At 42.1% G+C, this 20099-nt stretch overlaps 1 protein-coding gene across 1 annotated transcript in view; it reads right to left on the bottom strand.

Moving 5' to 3' along the window:
* Positions 1-236: 236 nt before the first annotated feature.
* The window catches only part of KIAA0825 (KIAA0825 ortholog), a 414416-nt gene continuing 394553 nt past the window's right edge, over positions 237-20099 (bottom strand). Inside the window, exon 22 of the mRNA XM_054032998.1 lies at positions 237-2734. Within this exon, the coding sequence (XP_053888973.1) occupies positions 2611-2734 (124 nt within the window). The 3' untranslated portion in view covers positions 237-2610. The remainder of the gene's footprint in view (positions 2735-20099) is intronic.

The raw sequence follows: 20099 nt of genomic DNA, 5'->3' as shown, positions 1-20099 counted from the left end.
TTCCATTCAACAAACACAGAATGTTGCAAAAGTGCCTGCTCAGGACAAGATATTTCCCCATGTTGCTTTTCCCCCCATTACATCTTGAGAGTCAGTGAGAAGAAACACTTCATATGGACTATGCATTCCTCACTAATGATTTAGGGAAAACTTCAGCTTCAAATATGAATTAGTTTGGACTCTTAGGTTTATGAAGACAGAGTAGATTTTCATAAGAAAAACATCTGAGTAAGATATTATGAACATTTTCAGACTTTATTCAGACTGCTGATTCCGTCTCTTTAGCTTTACTTTGTAAAGATTAAAAATATATATATACACCTACTATGGAAGATGTAACTATCCCAGAGTTTTCCACTGGGTTGCTATTGAGTGAACTTTTGCAGGGAGGTATTGAGAATAATATTTCTTAAGGCTTGCCCACACATTTATTTTGGAATAAGGAAGGGTGTCAATTTAAAGCATTATACCTACTCCAGTGTAACTTCCCTGTGTGGATACTCTTACTCAGGAATAAGAGTGCCTTTTTCCAGTTTACCTTAATCTACTTCCAAAGTTTATCAGAAAAAGGCACTCTTATTATGGAATAAAAGCATCACATGGGGAGCTATTGTGGAATAGCTATTTCAGTCAATTTCCCTGTGTAGACAAGCCCTTATTTTGTATGATTTACAATAACAAATTAATTAGATATTCTACACAGTAAAATAAATTTTGACAGAATAGGACAGACTAATCCAAGTATGCTGATTGACCTCCACCCACTTGACATATTATTAATATGGCTAGGAGCATGTATGCCTCATTTGCCAGCATATTGCATCTACCATTTTAGGGAATCCCGCTATCCATGTTTCAAGCTTTAAAAGCTTAGTTGTGGTTTAAAAGTGAAATCCAAAGCAGGGAAAAATTGTTTTTACCCTCCAGCATTTCTTTATGATGTATAATGACGGTCTCAAGGTTAAAAAAGGCTGCTTTTTCATTTTTATTTTTAACACTTTAGAAATATCAGTGCCTCATTTCCCTCTCTTTGCTGGTAGACCCAGGCAAGATCTTTGGAAGACTATGAGATGCATTTGAAATGGTCTAATGTCTGATCTACATTAGAAAAATGACCAGTCAGGGGAGATTGGATTAGATTAGCATCTCATGCAGCATCACTATTTAGGTCTTAAAGTGATCTTACCAAGGTCCTTTGGAAAAGAGAGGTCACACTGGGTCCAACTCTCCATTTGTTTATATCATTGTAAATCAGGAGTAATTCTGTTCAACTCAATGGAGTTATACCAATAAACTCCTCTGAGAGGAAATTCAGACCCATTGTGTGCTGATTGTAAGAACTAGCTCCCCCTGCCTAGGAAATGGAGCAGGGAGAGCTACAGCTCAGGTCACAGCCCTACTAAGCTCTTGTCAATATCCTCCAGCAAAGTAAGGGAAACAAGAACTCCAATGCAAAAAAGTAAATATAAAACAAGTCTGGCTTTTTTACAATAGAGGAATGTTCATGAGCTCTTCCTTGCAGCCAACAAACAACAGCCTCAGGGACATCTAAAAAGCTTTTAAAAACTGGTTTTCTTGAAGGAGAATTTCAGGTGAAAATACAAATTTTGACTGTGACAGATCTGAATATCAGATAACACAGCTGTACAGGGGTTATCATTGAAAATGGGACTTAATTATACTTTAGAAAGAAGCAGTGGATGGAAAAATAGATTTTTTCATTTCTCAGTTCACTGTTAAGATGGTTCTTGGAGCATTGTCTGCACTTGAACTGTTTTGTTTTCAATAAAAGCATGCATTTTAAAGCTTTTTAAAGCATGTTAAAGCATTTTTAACTTTAAAGATGTTGGGAGCAATGTGCTTTTAAGTCTAAGCCCCATGGCATGGTCAATGAGGAGATGCTCCGCCTCAGTGGGAGCAGTATGCCTGAGGCAGGCACAATTTCTCTGAGGAAGCACCCACTAAAGCAGTCTCTGCTACAGTTGCTCACAAGGGACAGCATGTATCCGCTGCACTCCACACAAAAAGTTGGGTGCTGAGGTGAGAGGCCCAGGTCCATGGCATAGCCTTCGGAATCTTCCCCTTCTTTGGGGAGCCTATCACCACTAACCTGAGCAGTCCTTCATAAGGCTGCATTTGGATGGAACTAGGGAAGAGGCTTCCTGAGCTCTGACCTCTATCGTCCGGCACACCCACATAGGGTTAGATACATTTGGACCCCCACACGGCATCTGTAATATACTGGCAAACTTAGGCTGGAAAATGTCCAAAGTAGTATTATTTATAATGCGGTGGTGTTTATGCTTTAAAAACAGTTTCTCATTTGGCCTTCAGCTTCTTGTCTCCACTGCACCAAGGTATGTTCTACTGTGTAACACAGCATTTTCATGTTATTCTTGGCTACCACACACATAACAGTTGCTGTTTTAAGGAGGTGACTAGGCAATAATAGAGCAACATCCTTTAGTTTCTAACTGCTACTCATCAAGATACAAGTTCCCTAGCTTTCTAGCCATTTAATGTATGCATAAGAGGGATTTTTTTTCAGTTATCACTAAACAATTATTGTAATAATGTTTAATTCAGCAGAAAGTGCTACACAAACTCTTTTCAAGGTGACAGTTCTTCTTTATCTTCTGAGGCAAGAGGGGTCTGTATGAAATAAACTTTTTTTAGGTGTTCCACCATAGCTTTTTCTTCCTCTTCCAGAGCTCCATCTTCTTTCATCTCCCATCTGAAAGCAAATATACTTTTGTTAGTTCCCTTGTATTTTTCAAATCAGTCATTAAACAAACTGATAAAAAAATTCAACATAGACACCATGTGTTTATTGCCAAACGTATTGTGTTAACTGAAATTTCTGAACCACAGTACATATGAACAGAAAAATCACACCCTATGCAAGCCTTCTGGCATTTAAACTGCCAAATCTCTGACACGCTTCCTCCTATGTCTATGCCCCAGCATTTTCCCTTTCAGTTTTGTATCACACCTTAATAGCAAATTGACCAGAAGCAGTGCAAAACTGACAGCGAGAGGTGGAGCAGCTAGCATGTGTTTTTGAGATGGAGGTTGGCATATACTTCCCAGAGTTAATTACTTTAAAGTGAAAATCAGATAGCACAGGATTCCCTATTCATGAACAGTGTGGCAGGTCATCATACCGTTAAAGTGGTACAAATGAATTTAAAGAGCTGCCTTACAAAATGGCTTAGTTTTTTGAAAATGTCACACACACTGTCACCTCTAGAAGTGACACAAGCATCTTCCCTTTCCCTTATATGGATGCTCACTCTAACCTACCATTAGCTACCCCATTAAAATTAATGCAAAACTGCCATTGACTACAAAAGGAATTGGGATTGGATCCTTGGTGAACAACAGAGCACCCTAGATAGAAAATAAATATATATTTTAATTACATGTATGCATCTCTTTTTACTACATACTCTCTGTGTATGTATGTTTTTATTATCAGTGATACATAGGCTTATTTTAAGAAATATTATTCATATTTTATAATATTACCTTTCATATCATTATTAGGAACATCTGCAGGGAATGACTGTGCAGATAGTTATTTTTATTTAGCACCAATCATATTTCAACATCAGTTATTGTAAACCACAAGGAAGGACATTCAAACATATTTATTAGTTTATTAAGCAGAATTGAATTTGCTGATGATGGGGCAAAGTTTTACTAAAGTCCCACAAACCACTCCACAGAAACAGGTTTTTTTAAAATGTGATAACAATGTAAACACCATTTTACTTTCACTTCTAAGAACAGCAACAAACATCTCCATTATCAAGATCAAGAGTATTTAATAGTTTCTACAGACCTACTGAAAACCTTTCCAATAAATGTCATGACTATAGCATTCAACTGCACTGGGAACCCCTCTTCCTCCAAAAATCTTCTGAAGGCCTACCTGTTCCGCTAACACTATAGCATTACATCTCATTCTGGGCCTGATTCTGTTTTCATGTACACCAATTTTATGCTGAACTACACTGACATGAGGGTAGTTATTCCCAATTTACGCTGATGTATGTAAGAATGGAATAAGGCCCTCTGTCTTTGTTGTAACCAGTTGTGCTTTTAGAATAAGTTGTTTGGACCAGGGACTCTATTTAGTCTATTTTACTGTAGTGCCACATCCATTTGCAATGCCATATAAGTAATGATAGATTCAATTCCTAAATGTTTCTGGTATGATATCAGTAGCAAAATGGTGACCTCTCCATGCTCTCCCCCCAGCATTTCTACTGAGGTGAATACAGGAAATTCAAACTTCTCCTTTTCAGTTTCTGTCTGATTGGTTGTAGTAATATAATGACTTAGCACTTACACAACACTTTTCATCCACAGACTATTATTTATTATTTGTATTATGACAGCATCTAGGGGCCCCCAATCATGAATCATGTGCTAGGCACTGTACAAACAAACAATGTAATGACAGTCCCTGCACCAAAGAGCCTATAATGTAATCTCAAAACACTTGACAAAGGTGGGTAAATAACATTATCACCACTTTTTACACATGGGAAAACTGAGGTATAGAGAATTTCAGTGCTGAAGGTCACACAGAGAATCAATGTCTGTACTCGGAAGAGAACTCAGATTTCCTGACTGCTAATAAATACTGTCTACGCTAGTCCACTCTGTCCTCTGTAAAAAGATACAATATTTATCTGAAAGTCCCATTGACTTCAATGAGAGTTGCACGTGCATATCTGAGGGCAGACTGATACAAAATGACAGCAGTGCATTGATATGCATTGTGAAGATGTATCTTTACTGCCAGAGAGGATTAGAAATTTCATTTTTAAAATAAAAATGTAAGGTCTAGTGAACATAGTAAAATCTAGAGAAACCGTGCAGGAGATCTTAGATCTCAGGATCTTATGGACAGCAGGAGTAGATGACCCTCTAAGCAAAGATCCTGATATCATGCAAAGTCATTAGTAAAAATGGGTAAACAATACACATATGAATAACTGTTTCAAAACAAAGTTTTTCAAAGTGTTTTCTGAAGCATTAGTGGTAAAGACTTCCATAATTAGTAATCCAATAAAACCCAAGTTTAACATATACCTTTCAGAATTCTGTATAAAAAAGACAACCATTGCCAAATTATCCTTACCCTCGAAGGAAGGATGTTCTTGTGGCTAAGGTACATGATAGAGACTCAGGAGAGCTAGATAATATTCCCAGTATTACCACAGACTCTATGTAACCTTGGTAAACCACTTAATCGCTGTGTGCCTCCTTTTCCCCACCTATATAATAATATATTTCATCATAAGGAGTTGTGATGTTTCATTCATTATTTATAAGATGCTGAAATACTGCTGTGATGAGGTCTATAGAAATGCCAATAAATAAAATATACGTTCTATTGATTACCACCACATACAAAGGCAAAACAAATTACAAAAACTGTAAAATGCAGAAAAAATACTTTTGCATTTTACAGATTGTGCTATGTTTTATTTATCAGTGTCAAAACAGATTCTAGCTGTTAATAAAACCATTAATTGATTCTTGATTAAGCAGGATATTGACTAATTAAACTGCCAAAGAAATAAGGCTAACTCTCTCTAAGAAAAAGCAAAACATAAAAAGCTGTCTGATGTTTGTTCTTTTTTGCATCTGTATGTAACCCACACATCTCCTGGGTGTGGTGTTCTGTCCCATCTAGTGGCACAGACAGGGCCGGCTCCAGGCACCAGCTGAGCAAGCTGGTGCTTGGGGCGGCAGATTGTATGAGGCGGCATTCCGCCCAATCCTAGGGTGGCACAACCGCTTTTTTGTTTGTTTGTTTGTTTTTTGTTCCGCTCCGGCCACCCTGTAGGGGGCGGCGGCACGGAGGACGGGAGCGCCCTGCAGCAAGCCCGGCAGGGCAGTCCGCGTCCTTCCCTCCCAGCCGACCGGAGTGGCGCAGAGCCCTCCCGGCAGGCGGCAGGGGGCGTGGCGGGAGGGGCCGCGTGACAGAGCCCCGCTGAAGCCCTGGCCGCCCCCCTTCTCTCTCTCTCCCCCCCACTCTCTTCCCCTCCCCCCGCTAGCTGGGGCACATCTGAAGAGCAGGGAGTCCCCCTGCACCCTGGCTCTGGCCGCGCAGGTTGTTGTTTTTTTTGCTTTGCCGTTCTGGCCGCCCCGCTTTTTATTTTTATTTTTTTTTGCTTGAGACAGCCAAAAAGCCAGAGCCGGCCCTGGGCACAGAGACCACGTAGAGAGAGAGAAAGAGATTGAGTCTGCTCTATAGCCTTAGCTAATAGTCAGTTAGCTTTTAGCTTATGCAGTAGAGACTCGTGCACTAAGCTCTCGACGCCCCAGGTTCGATCGTGATTTAATACTTTACAAATACTCAGCAAAATGATTATTGTGTAAATAATGTTATGAGCTGGATGAAACCTTGTTATTAATTGAGTTAAAACTTCATTCAAACTGATGTATGAATGCATCCTTCATTTAAGACAGCTAAGAGATAATTAAGGTTCTCAACCTGTGGTCCCCGGACCCCTGGGGATCCAACAGACTATGTCTAAGATTTCCATTTGAAATTTTTTAGGGATCAACAAATGAAAAAAGATTGTGAACCACTGAGTTAAGGGAACACATCTCTGTGTTTGGAAAAGCAGGACTTTGTATATTCCTTGTATATAATAAAATTGCATCAAAGAAAATACTAGACTCCATCAATTTCTACTTTCAATTGGAACGTCACAGGGCTCTGAAGTTTGACTAGCTGCTCAGGTTTGAAAAGGTGCAACACTAATTACAAATTAGGAATAAAACAAATACTATCTAAATAAACATTTTAATGACTGGTTTTAGTCACTGAGATTGTGCACCTTCTATCTCTTTGTTTCATTGTTAAATGTACATATTTAAGATAATTTAACTAAATTTTATGCACATGAAATATTTGAAAACATTGAAACCCAGTGATGATTACTGATACCTCTTAGTGTAACTAAACATTTAATAGTTAGTGACATTGGAGGACACAGAGATTTTCAAAACTGTGTGCCTAAAGTTTGGCCTGATTTTCAGCACTGCTGAGCACCTGCAGCTCCCATTAACTCTAATTATCAATTGTTTGGATGCCTAAATGTGGATTTAGGAACCTCAATTTAGACATCAAATTTTGAAAATCTTGGCCATAATTCTGAAAGTCAGTTTGGGCCAAATCCTGAAAGGTGATTAGTGCCCCTTTCTTCTTGTGTAAACGAGGTCTGCTATGGATTGACTAACTCTGACGATGGTCTAGCTAATGTAAGTGGGGGGATTCAAAAAGATTCTTCAGCTGCTCCATGACTGCAACCCATGAGCTGCGGAGGAAGATGAAAATCAATGGGAACCAATGACAGTCAGTGGGATTTAGGCTCCTAAGTGCCTAAATCAATTTTGAAAATGAGATTTAGGCTCTTAAATCAGTTAGACAATGCCTAAATATCTTTAAAAATCTGGCCAAACCTCTTGGGAGCAGGTTTTATATAGTCCTTGAACAATGGGGTCCTCGTCTCAAGCTCCTGATGGGGTAGAGACAATCCTCATCTGGATCTCAACAGAACCAAAACTTTTCAGCTCCACTGGAGACAACCAACCTCTGATGAAGGTCAGGCTCTGAGAGTGACTAATGTGAAGTGTGAGTGTTACAGGTAGCCTTGCTTTTAAGAGGTTATATGGGCATGTTTTGCACACAAGCAATCCTAACAAGCTTTAACTAAGTTTTTGTTTGTGGGAATATATTTTTATAATGAGACAATACTATCCATTTCCATGGGAGACAAGAACAATAAGAATCTTCTTCGGCTATCCCTCAATGTGAGGATGATGTCTGCCAAGAGGGTTCATTGGTGGGTTTTTAAGTGGCTGAGGAGCCCAATTCGTGACCTGCAGATTTTCCCACAGAAGTGACAGGTGTAATCTTGGAGGAGACACAGTTGTTGGCTGGACTGTTGTGCCCTTTCTTTCCTCCTTTGTCACTTCTCTGTCTCATGAGCACATCTGTTCTCCTCAAAGTGGGCTGTGGCTTGGTGTATGGTGTGGCGCACACTATGTCCTGTACCGCGCCAAGTCCTCCCAGTTTGTTGGGTTGATGCCTTCCTTTTTAGGGTGTACTTTCAATATGTCTTTGAAGGGCTTCCGCTGCCCTCCGTGAGCCCTTCTTCCCTGACTAACCTGAGAGAAGAGTACTTGCTTCGGGAGGCGAGTGTCAGGCATACGTACACAGTAGCCAGCCCAGTGGAGTTGGTGTTTCATGACCTGCGCCTCTGTATTGTGATGTTCACTGCAGAGAGAACGCTGATGTTAATACGTCAGTCTTCCCAGCTGATCCTGAGACTCCTCCTGAGGCAGTGCTGCTGGAACCACTCCAGCCACTTGAGATGTCATCTGTAGGTTACCCAGGTCTGACATCCATATAGAAGGGTGGGGATGACAACTGCCTTGTAAACCAAGTTCTTGGTGCCTGTTTGCAGATCCCTATCATTGAAGACTCATTTGAGTAGTCTTCCAAAGGATGTACAGGCACAGCGGATCCTATATTAAATTTCCATGTCAATGCTCGCTCTTTGGGAGAGGTGGCTGTCAATGTATGGAAAATTTTCCAGGGGTTCTCCACCGATGGTGACTTGTGGAGTATGAAGAGTAGTTTGTGCAGGTGAAAGCTAATAGAGTACCTTGGTTTTCCCAATGTTGAGAGAGAGACCCAGGCTTTGATAGGCATTTGCAAAAAGATTTAGGGTGCTTTGTAGGTCGGCCTCTGTGTGTGCGAGAATGACGCATTCATCTGCATACTGAAGGTCAGTGATGCCAAATCTCGTGATCTTAGATTTTGTTTGGAGACGTCAGAGATTGAGGAGTTCGCCATCCATACGATACTCAATCCCGATTCCATCAGGAAGGTGGTCAAGGATGAGAATCTGATCACGACAAGGTAAATGGAGAAGAGTGTTGGACCAATGACCCAGCCCTGCTTGACACTAGTGTGAATGATGAATGGTTCAGTCTCTGAGCTGTTGCACAGAAAGGTGGCATTCATCCCATTATGGAGTAGTCTGATGATGGAAATGAATTTCTGTGAAGAGCCAAACCTACACAGTATCTTCCATAAGGCATCGCGACTGATAGAGTTGAAGGCCTTGGTTAGGTCGATGAATGCCATAAACAGTTCATGGTGTTGCTCTCTGCACTTCTCTTGAATCTGTCACGCCATGAAGATCATGTCAGTTGTGCCTTGGGATGGTCTGAAGCCACACTGTTATTTGGGGAGGAGTTCCTCTGCAAGGGGTAGAAGGTGGTTTAGTAGGATCTGGGCAAGGATCTTCCCTGCGATGGAAAGGAGGGCAATACCTCTATAGTTCTCGCACAAAGATTTGTCCCCTTTCTTGAATATTGTAACAATGTTGACATTCTTAAAGTCAGGTGGAATTTCTTCAGAGGTCCAGAGTTGGCAAAGTTTGTGTTGGAGCATTGTTTCACCATGTTTAAAAAATCTCAGCTGGGATGCTATCTGGGCCTGGTGCATTGTGATTTTTTGTCTGGATGATGGCATGTCAGACTTCCTCAGAAGATGGGGGATCAGCAAGGTGTTCCATTGCTGAGCGTTGTGGAATAGACTCGATGGTGTCTTCAGAGACCATGAATTTGTGGTTTAGTAGGCTCTCAAAGTGTTCCTTCCAGCATTGTTTAATGGCTGCATTGTCCTTAAGGAGAGTGGGACCATCCTGGGAATGTAAAGGGGTTGGGCCTTTGGAGCTTGGCCCATATATAGTTTTTGTAGCTTGAAAGAAGCTTCTCATGTTATCCTGGTATATGAAACCCAGGATGTCAGAAGCCTTCTCTTGCCACCACTTGTTTTTAATGTCATGTAGCTTCTTTTGGACTTTGGCTTTCAGCAGGTGATAAGCCTCATGTTTTCATTGGTTAGAGGAATCATTTTGCCAGTTACAGAATGCACTTCTTTTCTGTTGAATTAATGCTAGGATTTTCTCGTTGTTTTAATCAAACCAATCTTGGTGCCAATGAGTGTAATAGCCTATAGTTTCAGCACATGCACTGTGAATGGTATTTTTAAGTTGATCCCAGTGCTCTTGAATGTCAATAATGTTATCAGGCAAGTTAGAGAGTTTCTCAGAAGCTGTTGCTGGAGCATCTTGCAGCTGGCTTGGTCCTGAAGTGCTTTGATGTTGTACCACTTTCACTTAGTCTTTGGGTGTTTGCGGTGTGGTGGAGTGAGCTGCAGGTACATGATTGATCTTACTAATAGATGGTCTGTCCAACAGTGATCTGTACCTCTCATGGCTTGTGTTATTCAGACATCAGCGTGATCCTGAGCTCTGACTATAACATAGTGAAGGAGGTGCCAGTATTTGGACCCAGGATATTTCCAGGTGGTCTTAAATTTGTTACTGTGCCTAGAGATGGTATTTGTGATGAGCAGGTCATGCTCCACACGTTTGTTGAAGAGAATACCATTGGGGTTTACCATCCCTTCTTTGCCTATTGTGCTGCTCCACAGTTGGGAGTCCCATCCGACTCTGGCATTGAAATGTCCCAGGAAATAATAAGAATACCTAATAGAAAATGAAATTAAGTGGACAAACTGACTGAGTTGAGTAGTTCTCACTCAAAATTAACCAATACATATTCTTTATGGTACACTGAATTCACACAGTTTATATCAGCAATTATAAAATGGTAAGCATCCAATAATATTTTATATATTTTTATTTATTTAGATTAAAATAATGCCCGCATAAGGCAGTAGATGCCTAAAATATAACTAATAAGATAACAAAAATGACAGCAGCGTTAAAACCATCTTTCAAACAGGAATGAAACATCTCTTTTCCTCCTCTTTGTTGTTTTGGGGAGCATACTCTCCAGTCTTGTCCAAAACAGTTATCAAAACCTACCAGACAATAAAGTCCTGATTACTGATCCTGCACTTCAATTTTACACCTGTCTAAGTTATACTGATATAAAACCTATGTAAGCAAGAGGAGAATCAAGCTCCTGATACTTATCATTTAGGGGCAAGGGACATTTATCCATAGATAGAATGAACCAGTGTCTTTAAATCCTTTCAAATGTAATTGGGGTTGGAGGTAGCTCTTTTCTGAGAGTAACATATTTGTAGCTAGTATGACAATATTGCACAAATCTTTATAATAATTTAGCCTAGGCATAGGATCAAAGAGTCCCAACAGAAATAGTTTTTATAATAAAGACAAGTCCAGGTAGGTAATCCATATTATAATTTCTTTGATCACAGGACATATGGTCATGGCAACTCTCAATGAGAACAAGACCATTAGCACTAAAAGCAGCACTAATGCAATAATAGGCAGGTCTCAGAAGCTAGAGTAGTTTGTGTTGTTTATGTTTTACTAAAGATTCTGGGTCAGACTGTGGATCTGGATCTCAGTAACATTGGTGTAAATCTGAAATAATTTGATTTAAGGGGAGTTATGCTAATCAGTGCAAGTAAAATCAAAATTTAGTCCTCTGTGCTCAGATCAAACAGCTCAAATACAAGCTTCCCCTCCCTCCTGCAAATACTATGCAAACACTTTATATTATGTTGGGGGCTGGGCAATTACACCATTCCATTGAAACTGCCAGGTGGGAAAGCCACTTTCCATTCAAGCTACAAGAGGGAAAAATTAAATGCTCCTTTGTTTAATAATAGCTGAAACAATGGAAAACTACTGCCCAATGACTTCACTGCATGTAAGTCTGGGCAGTGGCTGGGCCAGGCGGTTTCTCAAGGGTCCGATAAACACAAGAATGGGACTGATATGGTTGCAGCTGTGTATTTGTGTGGGTGGCAAAGAAACAGCAGAAATATCAGAGAAGCAAAGAAGCCACGATGGCTGGAGAAACACCAGTGTCACCCAAGAAAAGCTAAGGCCATGTCTACACTTACAAGCTTTCAGCAGCACAGCTGTACCCATATAACTGCGTTGCTGTAAGATCACTTGTGTAGCCATGTTATGCTGATGTAAGAGAGCTCTCCTGTCGACATAACAAAACCAGCGCAACCAGTGGAGGTAGCTATGTTGGCGGGAGAGCATCTCCCACTGACATAGCACTGTGCACACGAGGGCTTATGCCGGCAAAACGTATGAGACTCACTGGGGTGTTTTTTCACACCTCTGAGCGACAAAAGTTTTGCCAACTTAAGAGGTAGTGTAGACATGACCTAAGAGAACATTCTGGGTAAAGTGCTGGCTGGAAAAAGGCTTGGAACTCTGAGCAAATAGCTTTCTCCTGTTGTTGGATTCCTATGGTATTCAGGGAAACAGGACTTGGTGTACATTTTTTGTAAATAAACAGGATCACACCAAAGAAATACTTGACTCCATCATCAATTTCTGTTCCTAACAGAAACAATTCACAACCCCCTGAAAACTGGCTAAGTGCTCAGATCAAAAAGGTGTTTTAACAGTTTAAAAGTTATTTCAGGACATAACCCATTTTTGCATTCTTTCATAATCTGTTGGTCACCAGCATGCATTTCTCCTTTAATCACTGAGCATTCCTCTCTATGACAGATCACTGAAAGGAACAACCAATATAACCATCAACAGGATTAGGAGGCTTAATGTTTGTCTGAAATCATGATGGTTGATATTCACACAATCAATGCCCCAGAAGAAGGACTGGAGACTTTGGATCAGGGCTGCCCCGGGGGGGGGGAGGGGAAGGGAACAACTGGGGCAATTTGCCCCAGGCCCCGGGCCCCACAGGGGCCCCCACAAGAGTTTTTTGGGGCCCCTGAAGCGGGGTCCTTCACTTGCTCCGGGGGCCCTGGAAAACTCTTGCGGGGCCCGGGCCCCTGGAGCTTCTTCCGCTCCAGGTCTTTGGTGGCAATTCGGCAGCGGGGGATCCCTCCGCCCCGGGACCGGCCACCAAAGTGCCAGGTCTTCGGTGGTGGGGGCCCCCCACCGCCGAAGACCCCAGGCCCCTGGAATCCTCTGGGCGGCCCTGCTTTGGATATGGTTTAATCAGGCTGCAACTTTATTATTAGATATCTGGGACTACCCAGTAGATAACAGTGTACAGTGCAGGTAACTCCACAATTATTTCAATATCTACCCGGGGGCTTCTGTCAGTCCTCACTTTTTCTATCCAGGTCCCAGCCAACCCACTGCTGGACCTTACCATTCCTCCCTTGAATGAGGGCTAAGGTGAGCTACTCACCCTAACAAAACCTTCTGGATCTGGCTGTGGGGAAGACGAAACCCCACTCCCACCTGGACGATCTGGTGATGGAAAAGAAAGGAGAAGCTAGCACAATGCCTACAGCAGGTCCTAATCAAGCCTGTCACTTCCAAGGGTGGGTGCTGCTCTGTCTGACCTGGGGAAAAGGAGGCTTCTCTCACTGGGCGTGCCCTTTATCAACTCCCTGCCCTTCCGTTCCCTGCGGGATGAGTCAGCATCACCATGCTAACCTGCTCTGCTTTTCCAGCAGCGTCTGTGCCTCTCTTTTCCCCCTACCCTTAAAGGTCACAGGTCACCCCCACTTAAATTGCGGTGTGGTCAAATCTCACACAGCACATAGTTCCTCAATTACTCAAGTAAGAAACACTTTACCAAAAGCAATTAAATATACATGTCCATGAACAAAGTTTTGCAATAATTAATGTGTTATTATCCCATTTAGACATGACTTTACTGCCACATTTCAGCACAGTGAAGTATTAACATTAGCTACTGTGAATGACTATTATGATTGCCTGCTTCATCCTCAGATTTATGATATGATTATAACATCTGGCCACGTAAGTAGTCTGTGCAGTTACTTGTGCAAGCTACCCAGATAAATGCTCTTAAACGGGTGGCTGTCTTTTTCTTCTTCTTCCCCTAATGCATCAAGGAGCCTCTTCAAACCCAGGAAGAAGTAGTGCAATCATTAATTTGAATTTATGGCACTTAGAGTCATTCTGAAACACCACTTAACTTGTCTGATTGATTCATTTTAATTAATATGATTTGTTGAATATTTTTAAGTAGAAGAGTTGTCTGCTCAGAAAGAATGCAACTAAAAATGCTACCAGAAAACATTTAAAATAGTTCTGCTTGAGGTACAATACAAATAGAAGTATGGCAGTCTATGCCAATGGAAGCTTAACTTATCCAAAACACTAGATCAGGGGATTCTCTCTATAAGTATTGTCTTCATACTTGTCAGTGCATTTCATTGAAAATTTGTAAAGTCTTTAAACCAGTTCAAAAAAGTTTAAAATAGAATGTTTTCCATATATTATGTGGTTAAATTTGCCATTACCTGACAGTATTTATAAATGGGTTTGAGAGATACCAGGTCTCTTTTTCACTTTCTCAAATAGTTGCATTAGTGTAAGCTCAAAGTGTTATTACAAAAACCCTAACGGACAACAGAAGTCAAGGCAAGAATCTATGTTTGTTTTTCCAAAAAGGATGAAAATAATGCCTCTGTGTTCAAATGAAGGAAAGGATTCATCATTTACAACTCCAGAATTGTCCAAAATGGAAAATGTTTTCACTAGCATATCACAAATATATGACAATTGTTTTGGCAGTAATAGCTGGCACAAATTCAACCATGCAGTAGCTAGTCAACTAATGTGAATGTGAATGAAATTACCATCATGAATTACTTGCAAAATACTGGCTCCATCAGCTGAACAGCCAACTTGCAACCTCTGTTATTTCAAATTAATAGCAATATGGCTTTTAGAGAAGACTTTCAAATATATAGTTGGCACATATTTTATTTTGGGTTGCCTTAGAATTTTGTAAGATTAAATTAAACCAACAGTCCAAAAGGTACTAGAGGTGTTTGAACCAATTCATGATACAATTATCCAATATTTTGTTTGCAGCTCACATTACCATAATAAGATGAGTGTTAGTGTTCTGTAAATGTAGTAAAGCCAATTTTATAGTCAATCTGCAATTAAAAAAAATATTAAATTTAAAGGAAAATATTATGAAATACCAATTTTTTTTAAGATTTATGACTAGACTTAGAAGAACAAATTGAGCAAAATTTCAAGCTCACTTGAGTCTAGCAGCTTTAAAATGGAATCAAATCCTTTGAAAAGTTTATTTAATGTAAGTTTTTGAAATAAAGTGACAAAAGAGTTGGTTAATCAATGCCTCTGCCACCAGAAAACATCAGTCTCTAGGAGACTGGTATTATCTCAGCTACGTACATAGGTTACTGCAGAAACCTCAACACACGATAAACAGAGATGGCAGCAAGGAGAAAAGTATCAAGTTTAGGACTGAAAATAAGCATAGAGGTTTGCCTGCAAAGATCTCCCTTGAACGACTGGGGCCTTAGTGAATAAAATGTATTCATTATACAGTATTTTAAATAATGTCCTGTTTTAAAATCTTTTCACATTAGCGTTGTGTAACATTAAAAGGTATAACTCCTGAGTGGCTTGTCCCTACTTAGGATTTTTCAAAAGCACTTGTGATTAACTTTAAGAAATTATAATTTAGTCTTACAGATCTGAAGACTTTGCACAGACATACATTTTGTAAAAATATATTAATTGCTATAAAATATGTTTAGCAGATACAGCAAAGTAAAGTTTTAAAAATAGAGATGGTACTGATGTAAACTTAGGGTACATCTATACTACAGGGGGGAGTCGATTTAAGATACGCAAATTCAGGTACGTGAATAGCGTAGCTGAATTCGATGTATCGCAGCCGACTTACCCCGCTGTGAGGACGGCAGCAAAATCGACTTCTGCGGCTTTCTGTCGACGGCGCTTACTCCCACCTCCGCTGGTGGAGTAAGAGCGTCGATTCGGGGATCGATTTATCGCGTCCCGATGGGACGCGATAAATCGATCCCCGAGAGGTCGATTTCTACCCACCGATTCAGGTGGGTAGTGTAGACCTAGCCTTAGAGTATATCTACATTGCCCTACAGTTCAAACTAAGGGAGTAGTTTGTACTACATTAGTGCAAATTTAAGACCTTTAAGTTCACATCAGTAGCATCCACTGTACTACATTAGTGCAAATTTAAGACCTTTAAGTTCACATCAATAGCATCCACATGGGGGAACTACAGTGCAGCACTTTTATATGCATGGCTATTCACACAACACATAGTCTGAACAGGGGGGCAGTGTCCACATGCCCTTAGATGACACATTACTGGGTGCACTTGAACAAAGAAAAGTATCTAACATTTCCTTCACATGCACCTCTCCTTTATGTTGGATATATAGTTAATGTAGTATAATCCTATCCATGTTTTTTTCTGCTGAATACAGCACAATGCTTCAGTGGCCAGATCAAATAGTCATTGAACTCAGTGGAGTCTTACCCGATGTGGACTACCCAGATCGTCACCCAAGACATGGGGTGGGGAGTGGAGTGCAGGCTCCATGGACTGCTGTTTCCCAACATAGGCAAGTGAGCAGAGAGGGACTGTGATGGGATGTACTTATCCTGCACTAGTTTATCAGGGGTTAATCACACTCCGTGGGCCAAGAAGGCCATGCCCCCTCATCCCTGCTGGGTGTGCTCCAGTCGGAATCTGGATATAAAAGGGACCAGTTCAGCTCAGTCTGGGCTGACTGCTGAAGGGAGCAGAGGTGTGGTGCAGGGTTCTTGGGGAGGGACTGCCAGTGCTCCAGGATGCAGAGGCCAGCCGACCCCCAGCCACCCGATGCCAGAGATGGAGGAGAGACCGTGGAACCCCCGAGAGTACCTGCCACAGAAGAATGGGTAGGAAGTAGCCCAGGAGGACTAGCATTCAAGGGTGGCTCCAGGCACCAGCGCAGCAAGTGCATGCCTGGGGTGGCAAGTCGCGGGGGGCGGCCTGCCAGTCGCTGTCAGGATAGCAGTCAGGCGGCCTTCGGCGGCATGCCTGCGGGAGGTCTGCCGGTCCCGCGGCTTTGGCGGCAATTCGGTGGCAGGTACGCCGAAGGCGCGGGACCGGCAGATCACCCACAGAAACGCTGCTGAATCCATGTGACTGCGGACCGCCCACAGGCATGCCGCCGAAGGCTGCCTGACTGCCGTGCTTGGGATGGCAAAAAACATAGAGCCGCCCCTGTAAGCATTGATCTGATTGAGGTACCAAGCTTTGGCTCAGTGTGTTTTGGAAGGATCTCTGCTGAGTTGGTGGCGGATACCCCTGCTGCAGACAGGGCCTTGGGCTGGGATCCAGTGAAGTAGGGAGGGCCTGGGTACGGCCCACCCCACTCTGGCTATTAGGCTACACTGCCCTGCCATAAAGGGTAGTCCCATTGACTCTGGCCACTAGGCCACAGACTCTCACCAAAGGGCTGCTGCACTGACCCTGACCATTAGGCCACACTCTGTTGGGAGCCAGGACTACTGTGGTGGCTGGGGAGTCTAGGCCATTTGGGCCATCACAGTTCTATTTCAGTTCCCACACAAACTGACCCCTGCTTGATGGGGTGGAGCTACCCTGCAACAGGGACAAAGACTTTTTCCAGACACACTTAATGCTTTGACTAATGGTCTGACTCTGAATCACAGTTCCTTCCCAGGTCTCCTAGGGCAGTTCCCCACGATGTCCCTTATGCAGGATGAGTATCAATATTTCATCTTATGTAATGGCTAACACGCATCATATTTTCTCTCTCTCTGCTATACTGAATTATAAAAGCTAAAGGGACAGTAAATGGTTTTGCAATGACCCCAAAATAAATGTTTTACAATGTATTTTTAAAGCCCATGCATGGCAATTTAGTGTGCATACATTTAATACATGATGACATATTTGATCTCTTGACTTTCGTTTGCAATATTGCGATGAAGAGATGTAAATTGCACCTATATGCCTATGCAGACACTTGAAACTATAATATGTATTATATTTAAGTGTCTGTTACAGATAACAAGGAAACATTTGCAATTAATACCAGAGTCGTAGCATATTATATCAAAATTCTCATAAACACATTCATATCACATTCAGCCAGTCAGGCAGCGGCATAGACAGCTGCAGCGGCACAGGAGCCAGCAAACAGAGCTGTAAACAGGGGAGTTTCAGTGGGAGTTCTGTTGGAGGAGAAGGTTTTTGTATTTTGTAGTTTTATATGTGTGGAGGCTGGTAGGGGCAGTGTTCTGGGAGAGAAGCTGAGCCCTGATTAGGGGATGGGGCTTCTCTGCTTAGGGGTCCTATAAAGGTAGCCAGCCAGTCAGGCAGTGGCATAGACAGCGGCACAGGAGCCAGCAAACAGAGCTGTAAACAGGGAAGTTTCAGTGGGAGTTTGCGGGGGAGATTAAGAGCTAGGCAGAGGAATAGACAAGCTAGAGAAGGGAGTGGGTGGTGTTCTGCCAGTGTTCTGGTGCCCACTGGAGGTTTGTTTTGCTGTGGGTGGTGGTGGTTTGGTTTGTGTTTCCCAGACTAACAGGTTTTAGGTGGGAAGGCTATGACTGATACAGAGGCAGCAGTGGAAGACACAATGAGGATGACTGGATGTGGAAGCTGCGGCATGTACATGATCCTGGAGGGGGTATCTGAAAAGAGTTTCGTCTGCATGAAGTGCCACCTGATAGAGCTGATGGAAAAAAAGATCCGAGGATTGGAGATGCAAGTGAAAACTCTGGTTGAGTTTAGAAGGGGGTTCGAGCAGATGATGGAGCAAAGACATGAGGAGGCTGAAGGAAAAAGCTCAGACTTGCAGATCGAAGCAGGACCAAAGAATTCTGAGGGGAGACTGCTGGGTGAGGAAAGTGGACAGTGGAAGCATGTGACTAAGAGAACCAGGCAGAGAAAAAGACAGACTAGTGAAGGAGAAATAGAGCTCAGGAACAGGTTTGCAGAGTTGGAAAATGAATAAGGGACACAGGAGGTGGTTGCTGAAGGTGAGAGGGCAAGGAAGAAGAGAAGAGCAGCTACTCCTATAGGAAGAGGAGAAGAGTCAATGGAGATAACAACACCAAATATGAGCCCCAGGAGGATGCAGAGGATTGCAAGGGACAATAGAAATCGAGAGGACTTGCAGCCAGAGGGAGCAGGGGATAGACTGGAGAATCGCACCATCACCAGGAAAAGGCAGGGTCTACGTGATTGGGGACTCCTTACTGAGAAGAATAGACAGGCCTGTAACTAGAGCTGATCCGGAGAACAGAAAGATGTGCTGTCTGCTGGGTGCTAAGATACTGGATGTGGACCTGAGGCTGAAAAGGATCCTAATGGGAGTGGGAAACAATCCGCTGATTGTCCTTCATGTGGGAACAAATTATACAGCTAGATTCTAGCTGGAACATATCAAGGGTGACTATGCCAGGCTGGGGAAGATGCTTAAGGAAATCGAGGCTCAGATGATCTTCAGTGGGATTCTGCCTGTTCCTAGAGAAGGGCGACAAAAGTGTGACAAGATTATGGCGATCAACAGATGGCTCAGGCAGTGGTGCTATAAAGAGGGCTTTGGGATGTATGGCCACTGGGAAGCATTCATGGACAGAGGACTGTTCTCTCAGGATGGACTTCACCTGAGTAAGGAGGGAAATAGACTTCTAGGATGGAGGCTGGCACAACTGATTAAGAGAGCTTTAAACTAGGAATTTGGGGGAGATGGTTGGAAGATGTCCAGGTAATCTCCACACCGGAATTTAACATTGAGAAGGAAGAAAACAAAGTAAGAAAGGATACAGACATGGGTATGAGAATGGACGTAAGGAGGAAGGGTAGTGTAGATACCAGTCTAATAGCTGATACTGGCAGTAGAATGTCTGTGCCTAATCGGGCAAAGAATGTCAGTGAAGCCAAATGGCAAAAATTAAGATGTTTGTACACTAATGCGAGGAGTCTAGGTAACAAAATGGAGGAACTAGAGCTACTGGTGCAGGAAGTGAAACCAGATATTATAGAGATAACAGAAACATGGTGGAATAGTAGTCATGACTGGAGTACAGGTATTGAAGGCTATGTGCTGTTTAGGAAAGACAGAAATAAAGGCAAAGGTGGTGGAGTAGCATTGTATATCAATGATGAGGTAGACTGTAAAGAAATAAGAAGTGATGAAATGGATAAGACAGAGTCTGTCTGGGCAAAAATCACATTGGGAAAGAAAGCTACTAGGTGTG

The sequence above is a fragment of the Malaclemys terrapin genome, chromosome 6 (genome assembly GCF_027887155.1).
Source record: "Malaclemys terrapin pileata isolate rMalTer1 chromosome 6, rMalTer1.hap1, whole genome shotgun sequence".
In the NCBI taxonomy this organism is placed as follows: domain Eukaryota; kingdom Metazoa; phylum Chordata; order Testudines; family Emydidae; genus Malaclemys; species Malaclemys terrapin.
This window is presented reverse-complemented; position numbering and strand designations above follow the sequence as displayed.